Here is a 17698-nt window from a genome sequence, read left to right as displayed (position 1 = left end):
TTACAAATATCTGCAAAAGAATATAATATCATATATGTTATTGTAATTGTTTTATTTGGATTATAAGCGGATTAATTGCCGACTTTTAATTTCATGTTTATTATAAGATTTCTTTTCGGTTAATTCGACTTTGCACCGGTTTTTGTTTATTGTTTATATATAAGCTTAATGCAAATAAAAAAAATCTTTACGTTACTGGATTTGTTTAAATTTGGTTTTTCTTATCTATACACGCTTAAATCTATTTTATCATAAATGCGGTTATTAATTATTTTTTATCAAAGTTGCCGGTGCGAGTGGTTTCCATCTAGAGTAAATATTCAATTTGCTTAGATACTTTTAAAGGCGGAAAAATATATGGGTTAAATTGATTTTAAAATTTGTTTTAAATTTTTTGGAATAAATAAATAATTGAATGAAGCGTTTTTATTGTTTCAATGTTTTATTTATTCATTAAAGAATGGTAGATAAAAGTTTAAACAACATATTTTCCAGAATTGTCCAAAAGAAGAAATACAATTTTATTTGAGAATCCAGTCTTCCTATTGCTCCTCTCTTTACTCTTCTCCCCACCTTTCTTTTAAGTTTTCTCCCCTCTTATTTTCTCCTGGAAGATGGAACATATCACCCTCTCGCTCTCACATGCGTGTGTAATCCTATTTGTGCCCGAAAAAAAAAATAAAATTGAAACGAAGAAGTCGGAAAGAGAAGGAAAAAGAAAAATCCAACAAAGAAGCCAAAACCAAAATCCAAGCTGCGCTGCCGCCGCTCAAGAGCAGCGCAGTCAACGTCGCTGTCAGCGTCTTTATCTAACGCACACACAGACGCAAAAACGCAAGACGCTCTCGTATGATGTCGTATATACATCATTCTTTTTCAGGAGAGAGCGCTCTCTTCGTAGTTTTTCCCTCCCGCTCTCACGCGTTTTCGCTCTCGCGGGCTGCGCAGTCGGCAGCGCAGACTGCGACGCAGTCGGCGTCGGCAGAACGAGTGCGCTTTTATAAATATAGGCTTCGTAGATACATCTACCAGTCGATTTTCATCTGCCGAATCGGTGCGCTGCGGCTGCGCTCACAGAAAAAAAATAAAACTCGTGCGCGGCGCCTCAGAAAAGCAGAGAAAAACACACAAAATAACTTACTTAAAAAAAAAAAAAAACAAAATAACAAACAGAATTTCTCAATTCTACTCCCCGAAGAAAATACATTTTTTTTAAGTTACCACTCAAAAACCATTGGGAATCTTGGAATACCTAAGCTTAAAAGCCAAAGAAAAGTGCATAAAACAAAGTGAACCCAGAAAGTGCTATCACAAATATTATTTAAAAAAATATACAAACAAACTACAAAAATATTGAAAACAAATTGTACAAAAACACCACTTAAAAACACCATCCAACCAAATTGTTTTCAAAGTGCGAAATCCGGAGTTGGAATGCCGTCGCAATTGTTGAACAAAATTTCACAACTAAATATCCACTAAGGTAATTTTTTTACTGTGTTTATTTTGGATGAAAGCATATATTTATTTTTGTTATTGTGCTGTGTGTGAGTGTTTATTGTTTTGAATGTCCATTCAAGCCGAAAAACATGGATTAACAAGAGGATAATTTTGGAATAGATCTAAGGGTTAGCTTTTAAACAAATTTCTCCTAGATTCTCAAAAAGACAAATTATTGACAAAAAAAAGCTAAAATAATATGTTTACAATTGTAGAGAACAGTATTTGTCTTAAACGGATTATTAAAGAATTTTTTTTAAAATTGTAATGGCAATCACTTAAAAGACAATAACTATTTTGAATTTTATTGTAACATCTAAAGATTCAAAAGTTCAGCTCATCCCAACATAAATATAATTATTGATTGGAATCAATTGGAAAACCGCTTTCCAACAGTCTTCAAAATAGATTTAAAATAAGTCAAATAATACATTTACCAATGAGCTCGAGAAATTGATTTCAAGTTGCATCAAATATTTGTATACATTTTAATTCGTAGAACGTCCCCTATTATAAACCCCTTCCATCAGTTTATTAGGGTCAAGTTCTGCCTGCAATTAGCTGGGTCAAAAAATTACCCATGACCAATGCCAAAACCCTTGAACTTTGACACAGTCCGAGGCGGCGAAAAACCCAAACATTCGGGGATGATGAGACCCCGTTTAGAGGGTTAATGCAGATTGATGATCTGTTTAATATTGCCGGGTTGCTCTGCATGTCAAACGGCTCACTTCACATCACATCGCTTGATTAGAAATTTGTTTTTCACTGACCACCAGAACTCGTTCATTGAGAATTTCCAGGGTCATAAAGGTGTGAATTTTTCAAAAAATCGCCTACCGATTCCCCGCCCAAAAAAAAAATATTTGGCAGGGAGTCTTTATCTCAATGACTTTTCATGAGTCACGGCGAAATTGAAATCAGCCAACCAAAATGAAAGGCCAAACCGAAAGCCAATGGACAACAAACAACTAACACACATCCAAAAAAAAATGATATACTCGTACATAAAGCGGACGGTGGGCTCGTTATCGGTAGAAATTTTTGATCAGCCTCTGAGGTTTTTTGTTTTATTTGTTTTTCGGTGGGAAGTTAGGATATCCAAACTGATCCATACACCCAAAATACAAGCACTAATAGTCATAGCCTTGATAACGCTGAATGCTAATGAGCGTGCCCACATTTCGATAGGCGTCAGGAAGGGGCATTGCCAGATGCGTATTGGATTCCAATCTGCGGCACTGCCAGATGCGTATTGGATTCAAATGCATTGTCAATAGTCGCGAATTCTTCTTATTGCCGCTTCTCAAGAACACGATTAACTGGCTTCTGTTTTTAGCATTGTTTACTTTCCTGGATTTCGTTTGTCATGTACGACCAGCTGTTTATGAGTCTGAAGATTTAGTGTAGAATTACGCGACAACCGAAGACTTGGGAATGCCAGGGATCTCTCGATTTTCATGCGTTTGTTATCATTTCAACTCTAGATGATGTTTAGAAAGAGCTACTCTTATTACAGCAAAAGTATACAACTATAATGATGATGAATTTTTCCCTTTAAATCTTCAACATTCTACAAAAGCTTATTAAAATATTTCTCAAATATATAGTGCTGAGAACACTTAATAATGTTGTAAAGTATTAATATTATAATTGTTTGATACTGGGGCTGCTTAAAGTTTGTAAATTATTTTAAAAATGTATTCATAATTTTGTAGGGATTTAATTAAAAGTATTAACAAGTATTTTAACAAAAGTGTTGTAACATTTTATGGGACTTTTTTCTTTGATTGGCTTTATGTATGTCATAGTTTTTTGATATGTACTTTCTGCATCTTAAAAGAATTTACAAACACTAGGTGTACAACACTTAAAGGGTAGACCTATTTGACAGTTGTGCTGACTTAATTTTACCCACCACTAAGAGCCATTTTTTCTTTCAATTTTTCTTTCGTACCCGTAGCTCTCAGTTGACCAAACTCTTTTTGGCAAAATGCTCGCCGCACAGCAACAGCAACAGCAGCACAACAGCAACAACAGCACGACAACGGAATCAGAGATGGAGCGTCAGCGGCGGGACTCCACCACCTCGGAATCGTCGCTGGAGCACCTCGACCTGGGTCGCACGCCCAAGAAACTGGTGGGCAGTGGTGGCCCTGGCTCCACACAGACCACATCAACGCCCCACGAATTGGCGATTGTCACATCGCGCAAGCGTAAACTCCGTCAATTGCAGCATCAGCATCAGCAATTGAATCATCTGCAGCAGGATCTGCTAACGGACGAGGAGGAGGAGGAGCACGAGCTCGAGCACGAGCACGAGGATGAGGATCAGGAGGAGGTGGTGCCGTCGCGAAGTCTGGGACGGCACAAGCAGCGACGCAGTGGCGCCACCCAGGCCTCCATTGTGGTGGACTACAGCAGTGGCGATGCCAGTTCGCTGCGCAAAAAGTTCCGTCTCAATCGCTCGGCGGGAAGTCTCTCGGAATCGGGTTTCGTGGATGCCAGCAGTACGGCCCACAGTAGTGGCTATTTGGGGAACAGCACTAGCAGTGCTGCCAACACCACTGCCAATCCCGCTACCGGAATGCCGCCCGCATCTGGGGCAACTGCCTCCAACTCCAACTCCAACTCGACCAGTAGCAACAACAACAGCAGCAGCAGCAGCAGCAGCAGTAGCAGTGGCGGATCGGGGGGCTCCTCGCCGCAGGGCCTGTGCCTCTCCAGCGGCGAGAGTGGCATTGGAGCGGGGGATGAGCACATGAAGTACGTCTGCCCCATCTGCGAGGTGGTCTCGGCCACGCCCCACGAGTTCACCAACCACATCCGGTGCCACAATTACGCCAACGGCGACACCGAGAACTTCACCTGCCGCATCTGCTCCAAGGTGAGTCATCCTGTCCATTTGGTGGGCTTAAGTCTATTTAGTTATTCAAATCATAATGTTATTCCTTAAACAATATATTTATTTGAAAAAGAAAACAGATATGGGAATCACTTAGTAAATAAAATAGTTTAATAGATCACATCTTAAAAAAAAAAATGCCTGGAATATCAAAAAGAAACAAGATTCAATTAAATTTTACCATACTCCAAAGTAATTTAAAAAATTTAAAATTGTAATTAATACAAGCAGAATAGCAAATAATAAATATTTGAATTTTTTTTCAAAAACAACAAATACTGGTTACAAGGGGTTCTTAAATTGATCTTAAACAGGTTGTTTTCATATTCTTACAAAAATGTATAGGTAAAAACAAATAAAAATAATGCAGATGCTATGAATATTTTGATAAATAAATAAATATTAAGTTTACATTAATTATAACAATATTGTTCATACATCATGGCTACCAATTATGACTTGAGCTGAAACATAATTTTAAACCAGTATGATGTTGGGCAATAAATGGTTAATCCAAATATTGTTTAATATCAGATAAGTTCTTGTTAAGTTAAGGGAGTTAAATTAAATAATTTTTTTTTATAAATATGGTTTCATATCAGATTGTTTTTTTTTCAATGTGTATTCAAGGGAGTTCTTGTTGGGCTAACTAAGATGTCAGTGGGTATGTGAGTGTTGTAACTGAGGAATATAATAGACAGCTGCTCTGGGGTATTTAATGGCTATACCTTATTAACCCCCGTTTACTCACCTGTTTCTCCGTTTCTCCCGCCCTTTTTGCCCTCTCCACGAACAGGTGCTATCCTCCGCATCATCTTTGGACCGACACGTGCTGGTCCACACGGGCGAACGACCCTTCAACTGTCGCTACTGCCACCTGACCTTCACCACCAATGGCAACATGCACCGTCACATGCGCACCCACAAGCAGCATCAAGTTGCGCAGACGCATCAGCAGCAGCAACAGTCGCAGCAGTCGCAACAGCAGTCGCAGCAGCAGCAGCAACAGCGACGCCAGCAGCAACAGAATCCCGCCAAGCAACAGCAGCAACAGCAGCAGCAGCAGCAACAGCCACTGGGGGCCACCACGTTATCGGGACGAGCGGAGAGCTACGAGAGTGATGCCAGCTGTTCCACTGATGTGTCCAGTGGTCATAGTCATGCCAGCAGTACCCTCAATAACAACAACAACAACAACAACAACTCGCACAAGGCTAACAACAATCTCAAGGAGGAGCAGCAGGAGCAGCAGGAGGAGCAGGAGGACCAGGAGCCGGAGCATTTGGAGAAGCGTCGCCCCAGAATCACCATAAACAACAACATTATAGATAGGGAGGAGATTGAGGAGGACGCGGAAGAGGATGAGGATGAGGCGGATGTGGCCATGCTGACCAGCACACCGGATGTGGCCACGCTTTTAGCCGGAGCCAGTGCCTCTGGGGCCGCCTCCAGGACACCCTCGCCATCGCCCTCCCTCGAGGACGGACCCAACGCCGGCCTGCTGCTCAGCTGTCCCGCCTGCGGAGCCTCCGACTTCGAGACCCTGCCCTCGCTGTGCGCCCACTTGGATCAGCGCCACTCGGACATTCCGGCCAAGTGCCGCGATTGCGAGGTGATCTTTGCCAGCCATCGCCAGTTGCAGGCACACCGCTGCAGAGGCATCTCCGGTGGATTGCCACCGCTGCTGGGGGCCAGTAGCTCGCCATTGCATCGACAGGATGTGGACCAGTTGGAGCAGCAGGAGCAGCAGGATCAGGAGCACGCGCAGCAGGATCATGATGATTATGATGATGATGAGGAGCAGCTGGAACGCAAGGAGAGGATTCGCCAACAAAGCGAGGACTTCTTCCATCATCTGTACCTCAAGCAGAAGGTGGCCAGTGGCTGCACTGCCATCTCGCATCCGCCATCGCCCATTAAACACGAACCGGCGGACAGCAAGGATCTGGCCGACATCCAGAGCATCCTGAACATGACCAGCTCGAGTTCCAGTTTCCTGCGCAACTTCGAGCAGTCGGTGAATACGCCCAGCTCCAGCCAGTACAGTCTGGATGGTCGCGACCAGGAGGAGGAGGCCCAGGATGCCTTCACCTCGGAGTTTCGGCGCATGAAACTGCGCGGCGAGTTCCCCTGCAAACTCTGCTCGGCCGTGTTCCCCAATCTGCGTGCCCTCAAGGGCCACAATCGGGTGCACCTGGGTGCAGTGGGTCCGGCCGGACCCTTCCGCTGCAACATGTGCCCCTATGCGGTGTGCGACAAGGCCGCCCTGGTGCGTCACATGCGCACCCACAACGGCGATCGTCCGTACGAGTGCGCCGTCTGCAACTATGCCTTCACCACCAAGGCCAACTGTGAGCGGCATCTGAGGAATCGCCATGGCAAGACCAGTCGCGAGGAGGTCAAACGGGCCATCGTCTATCATCCGGCCGAGGATGCCAATGGCTGTGACGACGGTGCCAAGTCGCTGCGTTGCGGCGATGACCTGGCCGATCTGAGTTTCCGTTCGATAAGTCCAACGCCGCCACCAAATCCAATTGCCGTCGCTCCATCGTTAACCGAGCAACGCAGTCCCAGTTCCAGTTCCAGTTGCCAGCTAAAGCACATGCTAATGGCAGGTGACAGCAGCCATTTGGTGGCTACGCCGGTGCTCGGCCAGCAGCAGCAGCAGCAGCAGCCGCCCTCGAAGATTCAGGTCAAGAGTCTGGACCAGCTGGTGGACAAGAAACCGTCGGCCATTGTGCCGGAGGAGAAGGGTCTGGACTTTAGCATGGATGTGCTGGATTTGAGCAAGAAACCGGAGCCACTGATCACGTCGTCGCCGCTGCCGATGCCGTCGCTGCCGCCGCCGCCGCCGCCATCATTGGCCATGCCCAACGTGGTGGCCGCTCCATCAGTGGCGCCGGTGGCCACTGTGACGCCCGGAACAGCCGATCTGAGCGCCGCCCTGGAGCAGCAGCAATTGCTGCTTGCCCAGCAGCAACTATTCGGCGCTGGCGGAGATGCCGCCTCCCAGTACATGCAGCAATTGTTCCGCAGCCTAATGTTCCAGTCGCAGTCGCCGGGTTTCCCCTTCTTTCCCTTCATGGCGCCACCTCCACCGCCGCAACAGCAGCAGCAGCAGCAGTCGATCCAGCAGTCACATCCGGAGAAGCCATCGCTGGTGAGTCCACCACCACATCAGCGACTCAATCCGATGGCCGTGGGCGTGCCAGTTCCACCCGGTGGCCCCGTCAAAATGGTCATCAAGAATGGCGTGCTGATGCCCAAGCAGAAGCAGCGACGCTATCGCACCGAGCGACCCTTCGCCTGCGAACACTGCTCGGCCAGGTTCACGCTGCGCTCCAACATGGAGCGCCATGTGAAGCAACAGCATCCGCAGTTCTATGCCCAGCGGCAGCGCAGTGGCCATCATGTGATGAGGGGCAGGGGGGCATCCAGTGCTGCCGCCGCCGCTGCCGCTGCTGCTGCTGCAGCCGCCGCCGCCGCTGTGATGGGATCCTCCGGCTCGGGAGGAGCCAGTAGCTCCGCTAGCAATCATCATCATCATGGCCATAGTCCCATTTCGGAGCAGGTCAAGTACGCCATACTGGCGCAGCAGCTCAAGAACACCGGTCTGCTCCAGCAGGCCCTCTCGCATGGCTCCAGCAGTGTGGCTGGGAATCCCCTGCTGCACTTTGCCAATCCGCTGGCCAATCGGAGTCCCCAGCCGCCCAGCCAAACCATTGCCATGGATGATGATGAGCCCAAGCTGGTCATCGATGAGGATGAGAATGGGAATGAGAATGACCATGAGAATGAGCACGAGCATGAGACAGTGGAGGAAGTGGATGACTTTGAGGAGGAGGAGGAGGACGACGAAGAGGAGGATCTGGAGCTGGAGGAGGAGATGAACCAGGAGCAGGAGGAGCAGCAACAGGCGGTTGAGGAGCACGACGACGAGGAGGAGGAGCAGGTGGCGGCGGCTGAGAAGAAGATGGAGCTGAAGCTGAAACTGGAGCAGCCAGCCAGTCATGAGGCACCAGTGCCCAGTGCCATGGCCAATCCTGCACAGAAAACCGAGAGCATCATGCAGGAGCCACCGGCTGGGAATGCCAGCAGCCTGAAGACCATGATTGCCCAGGCAGAGTCCGTGGGTAAATCGCTGAAAGAAGTGGCCAGTTCGCCGTTCAAGGATGAGTCACAAGACCTGGTGCCGGTGGCCAAACTGGTGGACAATGCCACCAGTCAGAACATGAGCTTCAACAGCTACTTCCGGCCCAGCGATGTGGCCAATCACATGGAGCAGAGCGACGAGGAGGGCCTGGTCGCATCCGGCAGCGCCAGCGAGAGCAACAACAGCGGCACCGAGGACGTGACCAGCAGCAGCTCCGGATCGGAACCGAAGAAGAAGTCCGCCTACAGCCTGGCCCCCAATCGGGTGTCCTGCCCCTACTGCCAGCGCATGTTCCCCTGGAGCAGCTCCCTGCGGCGCCACATCCTCACCCACACCGGGCAGAAGCCCTTCAAGTGCTCCCACTGTCCCCTGCTCTTCACCACCAAGAGCAACTGCGATCGGCATCTGCTGCGCAAGCATGGCAATGTCGAGTCCGCCATGTCCGTCTATGTGCCCACCGAGGATGTCAGCGAGCCCATACCGGTGCCCAAGTCGGTGGAGGAGATCGAACTGGAGGAGCAACGTCGTCGCCAGGAGAAGGAGCGCGAAAGGGAGCTGGAACTGGAGCTGGAACGTGAGCGGGAGCGCGAGCGGGCAAGGGAACTGGAACTGGAGCAGGAGCTGGAGAGGAAGAGGAAGCGAGAGCGTGAGCTGGAGCTGGAGCGGGCAAAGGAGCAGGAGCAGCAACTGGAGAAGGAGAAGGAGCGAGAGCGAGAGCGGGAACAGCAACAGCAACTCATCCAGAAGCTGGCGGCCCAAATGAATGCCGCCGCCGTGGTGGTGGCCAGTGGAGCCAGCGATGCCCTGGCTGGCGGGGATTTGCCCTACAAGTGTCACCTCTGCGAGGGCTCCTTTGCGGAGCGAGTGCAGTGCCTGGAGCACATCAAGTTGGCCCATGCCCATGAGTTTGCCTTGCTGCTGGCCAAGGGCGCCATCGAGAACGAGAGCCTGGAGGCTTCGGCTCAGTCTGCCCATCCTGCCCACTCCGTCCATCCCGCCCAGCTGTCCGATGATGAGGGTGTGACCTCCAATGGCGGCAGCAGCCGGGGCAAATACCCCGACTACAGCAACCGTAAGGTGGTCTGTGCCTTTTGCGTGCGTCGCTTCTGGTCCACGGAGGATCTGCGTCGTCACATGCGCACGCATTCGGGCGAACGGCCCTTCCAGTGCGACATCTGCTTGCGCAAATTTACGCTAAAGCACAGCATGTTGCGCCACATGAAGAAGCACAGTGGTCGTGCCCACAATGGCGACAATCCCGGCCTGTCCGATTGCTCCGATGATGAGCAGGTGGCCAGTCCGCCCAGCACTCCCGCACCGGTGCAGTCCAGTGCCCAGTCCAACAACAACCAAAATAGCTGTCACAACAACAACAACAACAACAACAACAGCAACAATGGTGGCTCAAAATTGGGACTGAAGTTGCCCAAACTGCATGAGCTGCTCGATAAGGCCAGTGAGTGGCGGGCCAGTCGTTTGGGCGAGCACAAGGAGAATATGGGCGAGGCGACGCCCTCGCAGGTAGGCGGAGGGGGCGTGGCTGGATCAGATCTGATTGGCAATCTGCTGGGCATCAGCGATCAGGGCATCCTTAACAAACTGCTCTCATCCGCCGACGAGGCCGCCAAATTGCTGGGCGTGGACAACAAGTGAAGTGTCTAAGATGAGCCATAAATTCTGGAGTACCGCCTTACCAAACATACCAAAGCTTATATAGTTTTCATTAATGGTAGTCTACTTTAAAAGGAAAAACAAAAAACAAAAAAACCTAAAACTATAACAAAAACTAAAACAAAAACTTAAAAAAAAGGTTAACAAGCTAGCTGCTCATTTATATTTTCTCTAGATGGAAAAGCCACAGGCTTTTATTTTATAGAAAATGGAAAACAATAGGGAGCTTTATGCCACCCATATAAATATTTTTTTTTTATAGACCCCTATTTTTTTTTGCCAACTCCTATTTTAAGCGGTTCAACCAAACAAAAAGCAACAAACAAGCTAATCAAAATCTTTGCAGACAAGCATTAATTATTTTTTTTTTATAAATATTTTTTTCCTAGCTATATATTTAACTTAATTTTACATATTTTACAATTAGCCTTAAGTAGCGGCAATGACAACAAAACAACGAACATTTTAGCATGACAAAAAAAAAAGACTTGACACAAAACCGACAAATATACAAGAACACACACAACTTAAGTAAATAAATAATAATATATAGAATATAAAATTAATGATAAAAATGTAATGTACATTGAAAGAGGCCTTGAGAAACCGCAGCGTGGCTTAAAAACGTAGTAATTTAAGGTGGCAAAAGCAGACGAAAAATCGTTTAGTCATGTAGTATTTGTAAGCCTAGGCTTAGAAACACTTTTTTTTTTAAGGATCCTATTTAACGAAACTCATTTATTGCTGTAGCCTATAAACAAAATACACACACACACTTAAAACATATTAAATATATATAAATAGCTATTTAAATATACGAAAAGCATGATTCTTATATAATTAAATTAGTGGACTCTTACAGCAATAACCAAAGCATTTCGCGTTTGTAGCGTTGTTTAAGCTAAACAAAAATAAACGAAATTAAATTTACCCAATGCATGCCTATATATATATATAAATATATATATATGAAGCACACAACTACATTATATCAAATATATCGGTTATATTTAATGTGGATGGATGCAGCAGCAACAAACTACTGAACAAATTAAACTATGTACTTAGCGATTATAAATGTACTTAAAACTGTAAAAGTGTACTTAATTGTAAACTCTGAAAGACACACGTATCGAGAATGGATTACAAATTGAATTCAAATAAAATAATGACAAAAGAACAAATAATCATTGATGGTTTTATTTATTGGGACTTTGTTTTGTCTTGGATTTCCCTATTATTCGAGGGAATCTGGTGATTTTTTTTCAGATATATATCCTATATAAGCTACACCATTTCAAGTTAAATTGGGAATCTGGTGAAAACGATTAAGATTTTAAATTTGGCGGCATACTGTGTGACCGTTTATTGAAAAATCACATATCCACAATATTTAAAATATATGAGCATGGCCACACTCCAAAGGCAATTTGAATCGGGCGTCCTTTTTTTATATTTTTCTAATTACAACATTGTCAAATCCGTGATGGTATTTTTATTTGATTAAAAAAACGTTACAAATTTAGTTAAATGCTGGTTTTCCTAATATTAACATAGATATTTATGTTTTTAGTTAACGAGTGACTGTGTAACCCAAAGAAACTGTAACATTTCCTATTAACTAAACCAACCTGATTAAAAGGTTTAACAATTTGAAACGATTAGGAGTTACGCAAAATAAAAAGCCTTGCAATGGCAAAAAAAAATGAAACTGGTGGGTTGTGTACTTTGGGTGTCCTTTGAATTGATTTGTGGCATTTTTATATCCATCTTCGCTAGATGATTGTCCTACTGTGATTCAGTGAAAGCTGTCCATTGGCCACGCGATTTTGAAGGCGCTGATGGGTTATAAAATTGTATTAATTATAAATTATTCAGATATTAGGAGGCAAGATGGACACCCACCTTATTGAAGACATCTCGCATCAGACGATTGCAGCGACGCCTTCGTTCCTCCTGCTCGCGATTTTGAGCGGCCAACACTTCTGGCAAACTCTGACATCGCTTGGTGGTCATCGCCTTCATTTCCCTGGTGGAGAATATCCTTAAGCGAGCTGAAACGAGCAATTAATACAAAATAAAATGGAATGAAGTTTGCTTTCAATTTTCCAATATAATAAATTTAATAATTAAAATTGTAATAAAAATTCCCAATTATCTTTACGCTAGCTACTTTTTAAAAACTAATCATTTACCTAACTACAAAATTGTAGCTCTATGATCTTTTTCTAAAAAAAGTTATATGGGTATATATACTTTTTCGAAAAAAAGGAAAACATAAAATTCAATAAAATAAAATACAAAAAATGCAAATAATCAAAGAATATTTTTAAGGATTAGAGTTTATTTTAACTTGAACTTTATTTTAAGATGTCTCGAAATCAAGCTGCTAATTATTAGCAGGGCTTGTTAATCGAAATATATGTTAAAGACAAGAAAAATTGTAATTTAAGTGCCAACAATAGTAAGAAATAGCAGGGTACATTAACTCGAAACGTTTTTGACAAACATCCGAGTAAAAACACATTTCCAGTGATTGAAAAACATTTTCCAATCAAAATGTTTCATGTTTTTAACGCAGTCTGTTTTTCTTTTTTTTTTTGGCATGTTTGAAATAATTCTCAAACGAACTAGTTAAAATTGTAGGCGAAAAGTATGTTTTGTGTACTATACAACTTACAAATGGCCGGAGGCGGCAGCTGCAGCAGTCGCCTGTCCAGCGTCTCCAAGCTGATGTTCTCGCCCAGCAGATGGTCCATCTCACGTCGCCGCACATTGCGGATCATCTGCATCTGGTTGAGGATGGCCTTGCGCTGCTTGGACTTGGCACAGAACTCGGGTCGCGCCAGCTGCAGTTGGTCCTGCAGGGAGCGCGTTTCGGGCAGGACCTCACCGTCGCCGGTGGCCGTGAACTGGATGACATAGGCGATGCCACGTGGATGCACTTGGAGCGTCTGTCGCTGCATGCCGATGCCCTCGGCCGAATTGCAATGTCGATGGCGATGGCGATGCCTCGCCGGCTTGGATTGCCTCTCCGTTGCCCGCCGACAGGCCACATCGTCGTACTGATGGGTGGTGGTCGTCGTTGTCGTCGTCTCGCACGTATTCACCATGCCCATGGGTATGGACATCTCCGAACTGATGCACATCATCGAGGCCGACGAACTGGTCGTGGTGGTGACTCCCTCGTTGCTTGTGGCCACCATGGCCGCCTGCACGTAGCTGGCCGCTCCATCCTGCGAATTGACCACCTGGTAGTAGATGCTCCTTGCCTGCTCCTTGTCCGCACAACTGTAGCCCGCACTGCCGCTCAGGCAATGCGGCAACGTGGCATACGCACCACTGCCCGCCGCCTGCGCGTACTGCATCTGCATGTAGTGCTCCTGTTCCTGTTCTTGTTCCTCCTGCTGATCCTGCTGCTGATCCTGCTCTTGCGCTTCGTGTTGCTGCAGATGTTGCTGTTGGGTTTGCTGCGAATGTTTCCGCTGACATTGCTGCGAAAAAGAAAGAGATGGCTTGAGTATAAGGACATTGGACTATATCCTTTGTATACCCTTGCAGGTGGTCACCCCATAAAGTATATATATTCTTGATCAGAGCATCGGAAGGAGGGTCGATTTAGCCATGTCCCCCTTTTTTTTTTGTTTTTACGCAAACTTGTCTCACCGTTCTTAAGATATCTGAACAAAACTTTCCCAAAACAAAAGGGCATAGAAAATATTTGAAATAGTAAATAAAATACAATTCTAAATTGAATAAATTAAATATTTGATTTTATACGAATATTCTACGAGTGAAGAGTTACTATTTTATAAAAAAACGGATATGAACAATATAATTTACCTAGCTCACATTGGAACAATTGGAAAAATAAATAAAATAAAATAAAATTCGACCTAGCTTCAGTGTTTTTAAAACTAAGCATGTTTTAATCGAAATACAGTCGTTTTAAAGAGTTTTAAACTTTTATATTAGCTGCAACGGTAAATAAACTTTGCTTTCTTTCTTGTATTTTACCTGAAATTGTTGGTGATGAACGTAAGATCCTTGCTGCTGCTGCTTCTGCTGCATCTGCTGGCAAAGATGCTGCTGTTGCTGTTGCTGCTGGTAAAGTTGCTGCTGCTGCTGCTGCTGTTGCTGTTGCTGCTGGTAAAGTTGCTGCTGCTTGAGCAAGAGCAACTGCTGCTGCTGCTGCTGGTTGTGGTAGTGCTCGCGGAACTGTCGCTGCCTCTGCTGGACAAAGGAGCAGACGCTTTCGCTGCGACCACCGCCGCTGGAGGAGGAACTGTTCGAAATGAGCACAGGAGTGGCCATCTTTTTGCGGTGCTGTGCTTTCTGCTGGTCAAGATGTGGTGGCAATGGTGGTGGTGGTGGTGGTGGTGGCGCTGACGGTGGCTTTGCCACTGTTGGAACCGAGGTGCTAAGTGAGGAAGCCGAGGGAGTAGGAGGCAGTTCCCTGCGCGGCACACCAGCTGATTCGACTCTCACTGGCGGACGAGGAGTGCCTGGTGTTGCTGCCTTTTGCAACTCAACTTGTGGCCGCTCCCGATTACCACTGCGTCGCTCCAAACTTGGCAACTCCAATTTATCGCTGGCCAAGACCGGGCCCTTGTCCACCGATGGACGTGGCATTGGGGCACCGGCACTGGCCAACAGCTGTTGCAATGCCTGCAGCCGACGAATCTCCGAGTCAATCCAGTTGAGTTGATTCTGGCGCTCCGAATCGATGCCTCCTTTCAAACGCCGCTCGTACTCGATTTCGCTTTGGGTCATGGGATTGAGCCATTCCTGCAGATCCGAGGGTTCGGCATCGGCGTCCGTGGAGGCCGCCTCCCGCACATTGGTCTTCTGGGTGATGACATCGTGGGAGGCACTGGTCGTCGAGCTGCTGGCCGAGAAACTGGCGGCCAGTGGCGAAGGTGTGCCGCCTGTTCCGAGCTTCCGGGGAGCGGGCACTGGCATGGTGACGGACGAGCTTCTCGAGGTATTGGTGGCCACATCTTGCCGCTGCAGCGGAGTCGGCACTGCAATGGTAACAGGGTAAGTGATGATTACGTTTTTGCCAACCATTTGCTTACCTTTAGCTTGATTGCTTCGCAGGGAGCGCAAACTGCTGCCGGATTCGGCCAAATCCAGACTGGATATGCGCCTGGCTATGTCCCTGACCAGTTTCTTTCGCTGACCCTGGCTGAGACTGCGCGTTTTCACCAGCGAGCAGAGCAAATCGATGCCCAGATCCAGGTCTCCTTGCGGCCCACCTGCCGATCCCATTCCCACCGAAGAGGAGGATGTGGAGGGAATGGCTTCTGGTTGCCGATTCTCCTTGTTCTCGTGCCGTCGACTGCCCAGGATCTTCTCGAATTGGGCCGCCGTGAACTGACGCTCCTGTTCGCGCTCCCTTTCCCGCAGCTCAGCTTTTCTCTGATCCTTTCCGAGCTGCTGAATCCTCCGTTGATCTTTGTTTGCCTGTTGTGGCTTCTCCAGCGGCTCCTTCTGTTGCTCTGAATCCCTTGCCTGCTGATCGTTCTGTTCCTGAGCCCCTGCTTTCTGCTGAATTTTCTTGACATGCTTGGGTGGCTCCTTTTCCAGCTGTTTCTTATCCAGCTGGTCCGGCTGCTCAGGCTTGTCCATGCCCTGCTCCTGACCCATGTAGATGTGGTAATCAAAGCTGCTGGCCGCCGAACTGCCATATAGTGAGGTGGCTTGCGACTCCCGCCGCGAAATGGATCGGGATTCGCCCAGCCTTGAGCTGATTTGTGATCCCATTCTGGAGCTGCTCTGCGAGTTGAGCCTCGAGTCATCTCTTTTGTAACTGCCCAGAGATTCCCTGCGCATGCTACTAAGCGATTCTCGGCGGGAACTGTTCTGCTGATCTTGCAGATCTCGGGAGCTAAGCCCTATATCATCTTTATTGGAGCTGTTTAGAGAGTCTTCCATTTTGGAAAGATGACTTAGGGATCCCACTTTTCTGGAGCTGTGTTGGGAAGCTTGGTCTTTTCTGTAACTGCATTGGGTAGCTTCATCTTTGCTAGAGATGTCTTTTCTGAAACTGCTTTGGGTAGCTTCATCTTTTCTGGAGCAGTCCTTTTGGTTAGCTTCTTTTCTTAAACTGCTTTGAGTAGCTTCATCTTTTCTAGAGCTGTTTTTTTGGCTAGTTTCTTTTCTCAAGCTGCCATGGCTAACCTCTTTTCTGGATTGGCAATGGCTATCTTTGTGTTTTGAGCTGTTTTGCGCATCTTCTTTTCTGAAACTGCTGCGTGCGGAGGACTGCTCCTTCCCTGAAATGCTGCCAGAAACCTTCTGTCTAGAGCTGCAGCCAGAATCATCCTGCCTTTCGCTGCTCTGGCTAACCTCCGGCGAATCCTCCTTCCTGGAGCCCAGGGAACTGCCCAATGAGCCCTTACTGAGGGGCTTGCCGCGATCGCTGCGATTGACAAAAGTGCTGGAGGCCAGTGGCGGTGGCGTGGGCTTGTCCTGCCCCGGCAATGCCTCCTCCTGCTGCAGTCTGTCCAGGTCCGTCTCGGATCGCTGCTGTAGAAGGCTGGGCTGCCGCCAGCCGCACTCCTCCAAAACAGATCGCTCCAGGGTGCTGATGTTGCTGGTCGAGACCGCCCGCTTGTAGTAGCCCACATCGGCGGCAGGATCCCATTCCAGGCGCTTGTGGCACTTCAAGGCGGACTCGGGCGTCTGCGTCTTCTTCGCATGCATCTCTTTGGTGGGTGTCCTCAGGTTCTCCACGGATAATGATATGGTTTGATGAGGGACCTGCTTGTTGTCGTCCAGTACAATGGGTATAATGGTGTATTCACTGGTTTTGGGCTGGATTTCTATGGAAGCAGCGGGCTTGCAGAGTGGCGGTGATGTAGGCAGGTTCAGAAGTTGCTCATCCGATGATCCCTTTGCCAGTGGACACTCCCTGCTCCTCAGGCGACGCCTGTGACACGATTCTGGCCGAGATCCATGCTCCCGGGCGGCGGTGGAGACGACACCTGGCTGCAGGATCACTCCCAATGCACAACTGTGGGTGCTGCCACTGGCTCCACTACTTGTCGTCGACGAGAAGGCCATGAATCGCTCCAATTCGCGATCCTCAGCCAATTCGGTGATATATTCTTTGGCCTGCGGCGGAACGCGCGATGATTTAGCCGTCTTGCGATGCTTGGAACTGGACATTGTGGATGGATTTGGATGCGGGCCACCACCACTCACTCGAATGTCAAGGATTAACCCGTTTATTTCTTTGTTTTATGTCGGTTTCTTAGTCAGCAAGCCGCGCTTTGGGGAATTGTTTTCAAATTTCGTTTTTCCAGCATTTGTGACAGTGTTGGATAATGCAAACAGCTTTGTAGTTGGGGATGACACTAGAAGCGATAGTTGGAGACTTGACTTTTAACGGTTTTTCTATGTTTAACAATATTACAAACCGGTTTTTTTTATAATAAAATATATATATATATGAGTAAAATTTA

At 47.0% G+C, this 17698-nt stretch overlaps 2 protein-coding genes across 2 annotated transcripts; one reads left to right on the top strand and one right to left on the bottom strand.

Annotated features, from left to right (window-relative positions):
• The first annotated feature begins 1042 nt into the window (after positions 1-1042).
• On the top strand, positions 1043-11416 carry LOC108137135 (homeotic protein spalt-major). The gene is made up of 3 exons (XM_017258688.2): positions 1043-1483; positions 3464-4387; positions 5202-11416. Exons 2-3 carry the CDS (start codon positions 3494-3496, stop codon positions 10209-10211), a joined length of 5904 nt encoding a protein of 1967 aa, XP_017114177.1. The 5' UTR covers positions 1043-1483; positions 3464-3493; the 3' UTR covers positions 10212-11416.
• Positions 11417-11511: 95 nt separating this feature from the next.
• LOC108137188 (Alstrom syndrome protein 1 homolog a) lies at positions 11512-17550 on the bottom strand. Its single transcript, XM_017258771.2, has 5 exons — positions 15308-17550; positions 14247-15253; positions 12910-13723; positions 12135-12283; positions 11512-12067 (listed from the first exon to the last, which is right to left on the bottom strand). Exons 1-5 carry the CDS (start codon positions 17400-17402, stop codon positions 12005-12007), a joined length of 4128 nt encoding a protein of 1375 aa, XP_017114260.1. The 5' UTR covers positions 17403-17550; the 3' UTR covers positions 11512-12004.
• Positions 17551-17698: the final 148 nt, after the last annotated feature.

The sequence above is a fragment of the Drosophila elegans genome, unplaced genomic scaffold (genome assembly GCF_018152505.1).
Source record: "Drosophila elegans isolate 14027-0461.03 unplaced genomic scaffold, ASM1815250v1 contig_149, whole genome shotgun sequence".
NCBI classification, from domain to species: domain Eukaryota; kingdom Metazoa; phylum Arthropoda; class Insecta; order Diptera; family Drosophilidae; genus Drosophila; species Drosophila elegans.
This window is presented reverse-complemented; position numbering and strand designations above follow the sequence as displayed.

What these genes read in the sequence shown, in the direction of transcription:
- LOC108137135 (XM_017258688.2), top strand. Translation starts at nt 3,494, where the DNA reads ATGCTCGCCGCACAGCAACAGCAACAGCAGCACAACAGCAACAACAGC. An exon ending in CCTGCCGCATCTGCTCCAAG is followed by an intron (nt 4,388 to 5,201) that starts GTGAGTCATCCT and finishes CTCCACGAACAG; the next exon opens with GTGCTATCCTCCGCATCATC.
- LOC108137188 (XM_017258771.2), bottom strand. Translation starts at nt 17,402, where the DNA reads ATGTCCAGTTCCAAGCATCGCAAGACGGCTAAATCATCGCGCGTTCCG. An exon ending in TTCATCACCAACAATTTCAG is followed by an intron (nt 13,724 to 14,246) that starts GTAAAATACAAG and finishes TCTTTTTCGCAG; the next exon opens with CAATGTCAGCGGAAACATTC. An exon ending in TGCGAGATGTCTTCAATAAG is followed by an intron (nt 12,068 to 12,134) that starts GTGGGTGTCCAT and finishes ATAACCCATCAG; the next exon opens with CGCCTTCAAAATCGCGTGGC.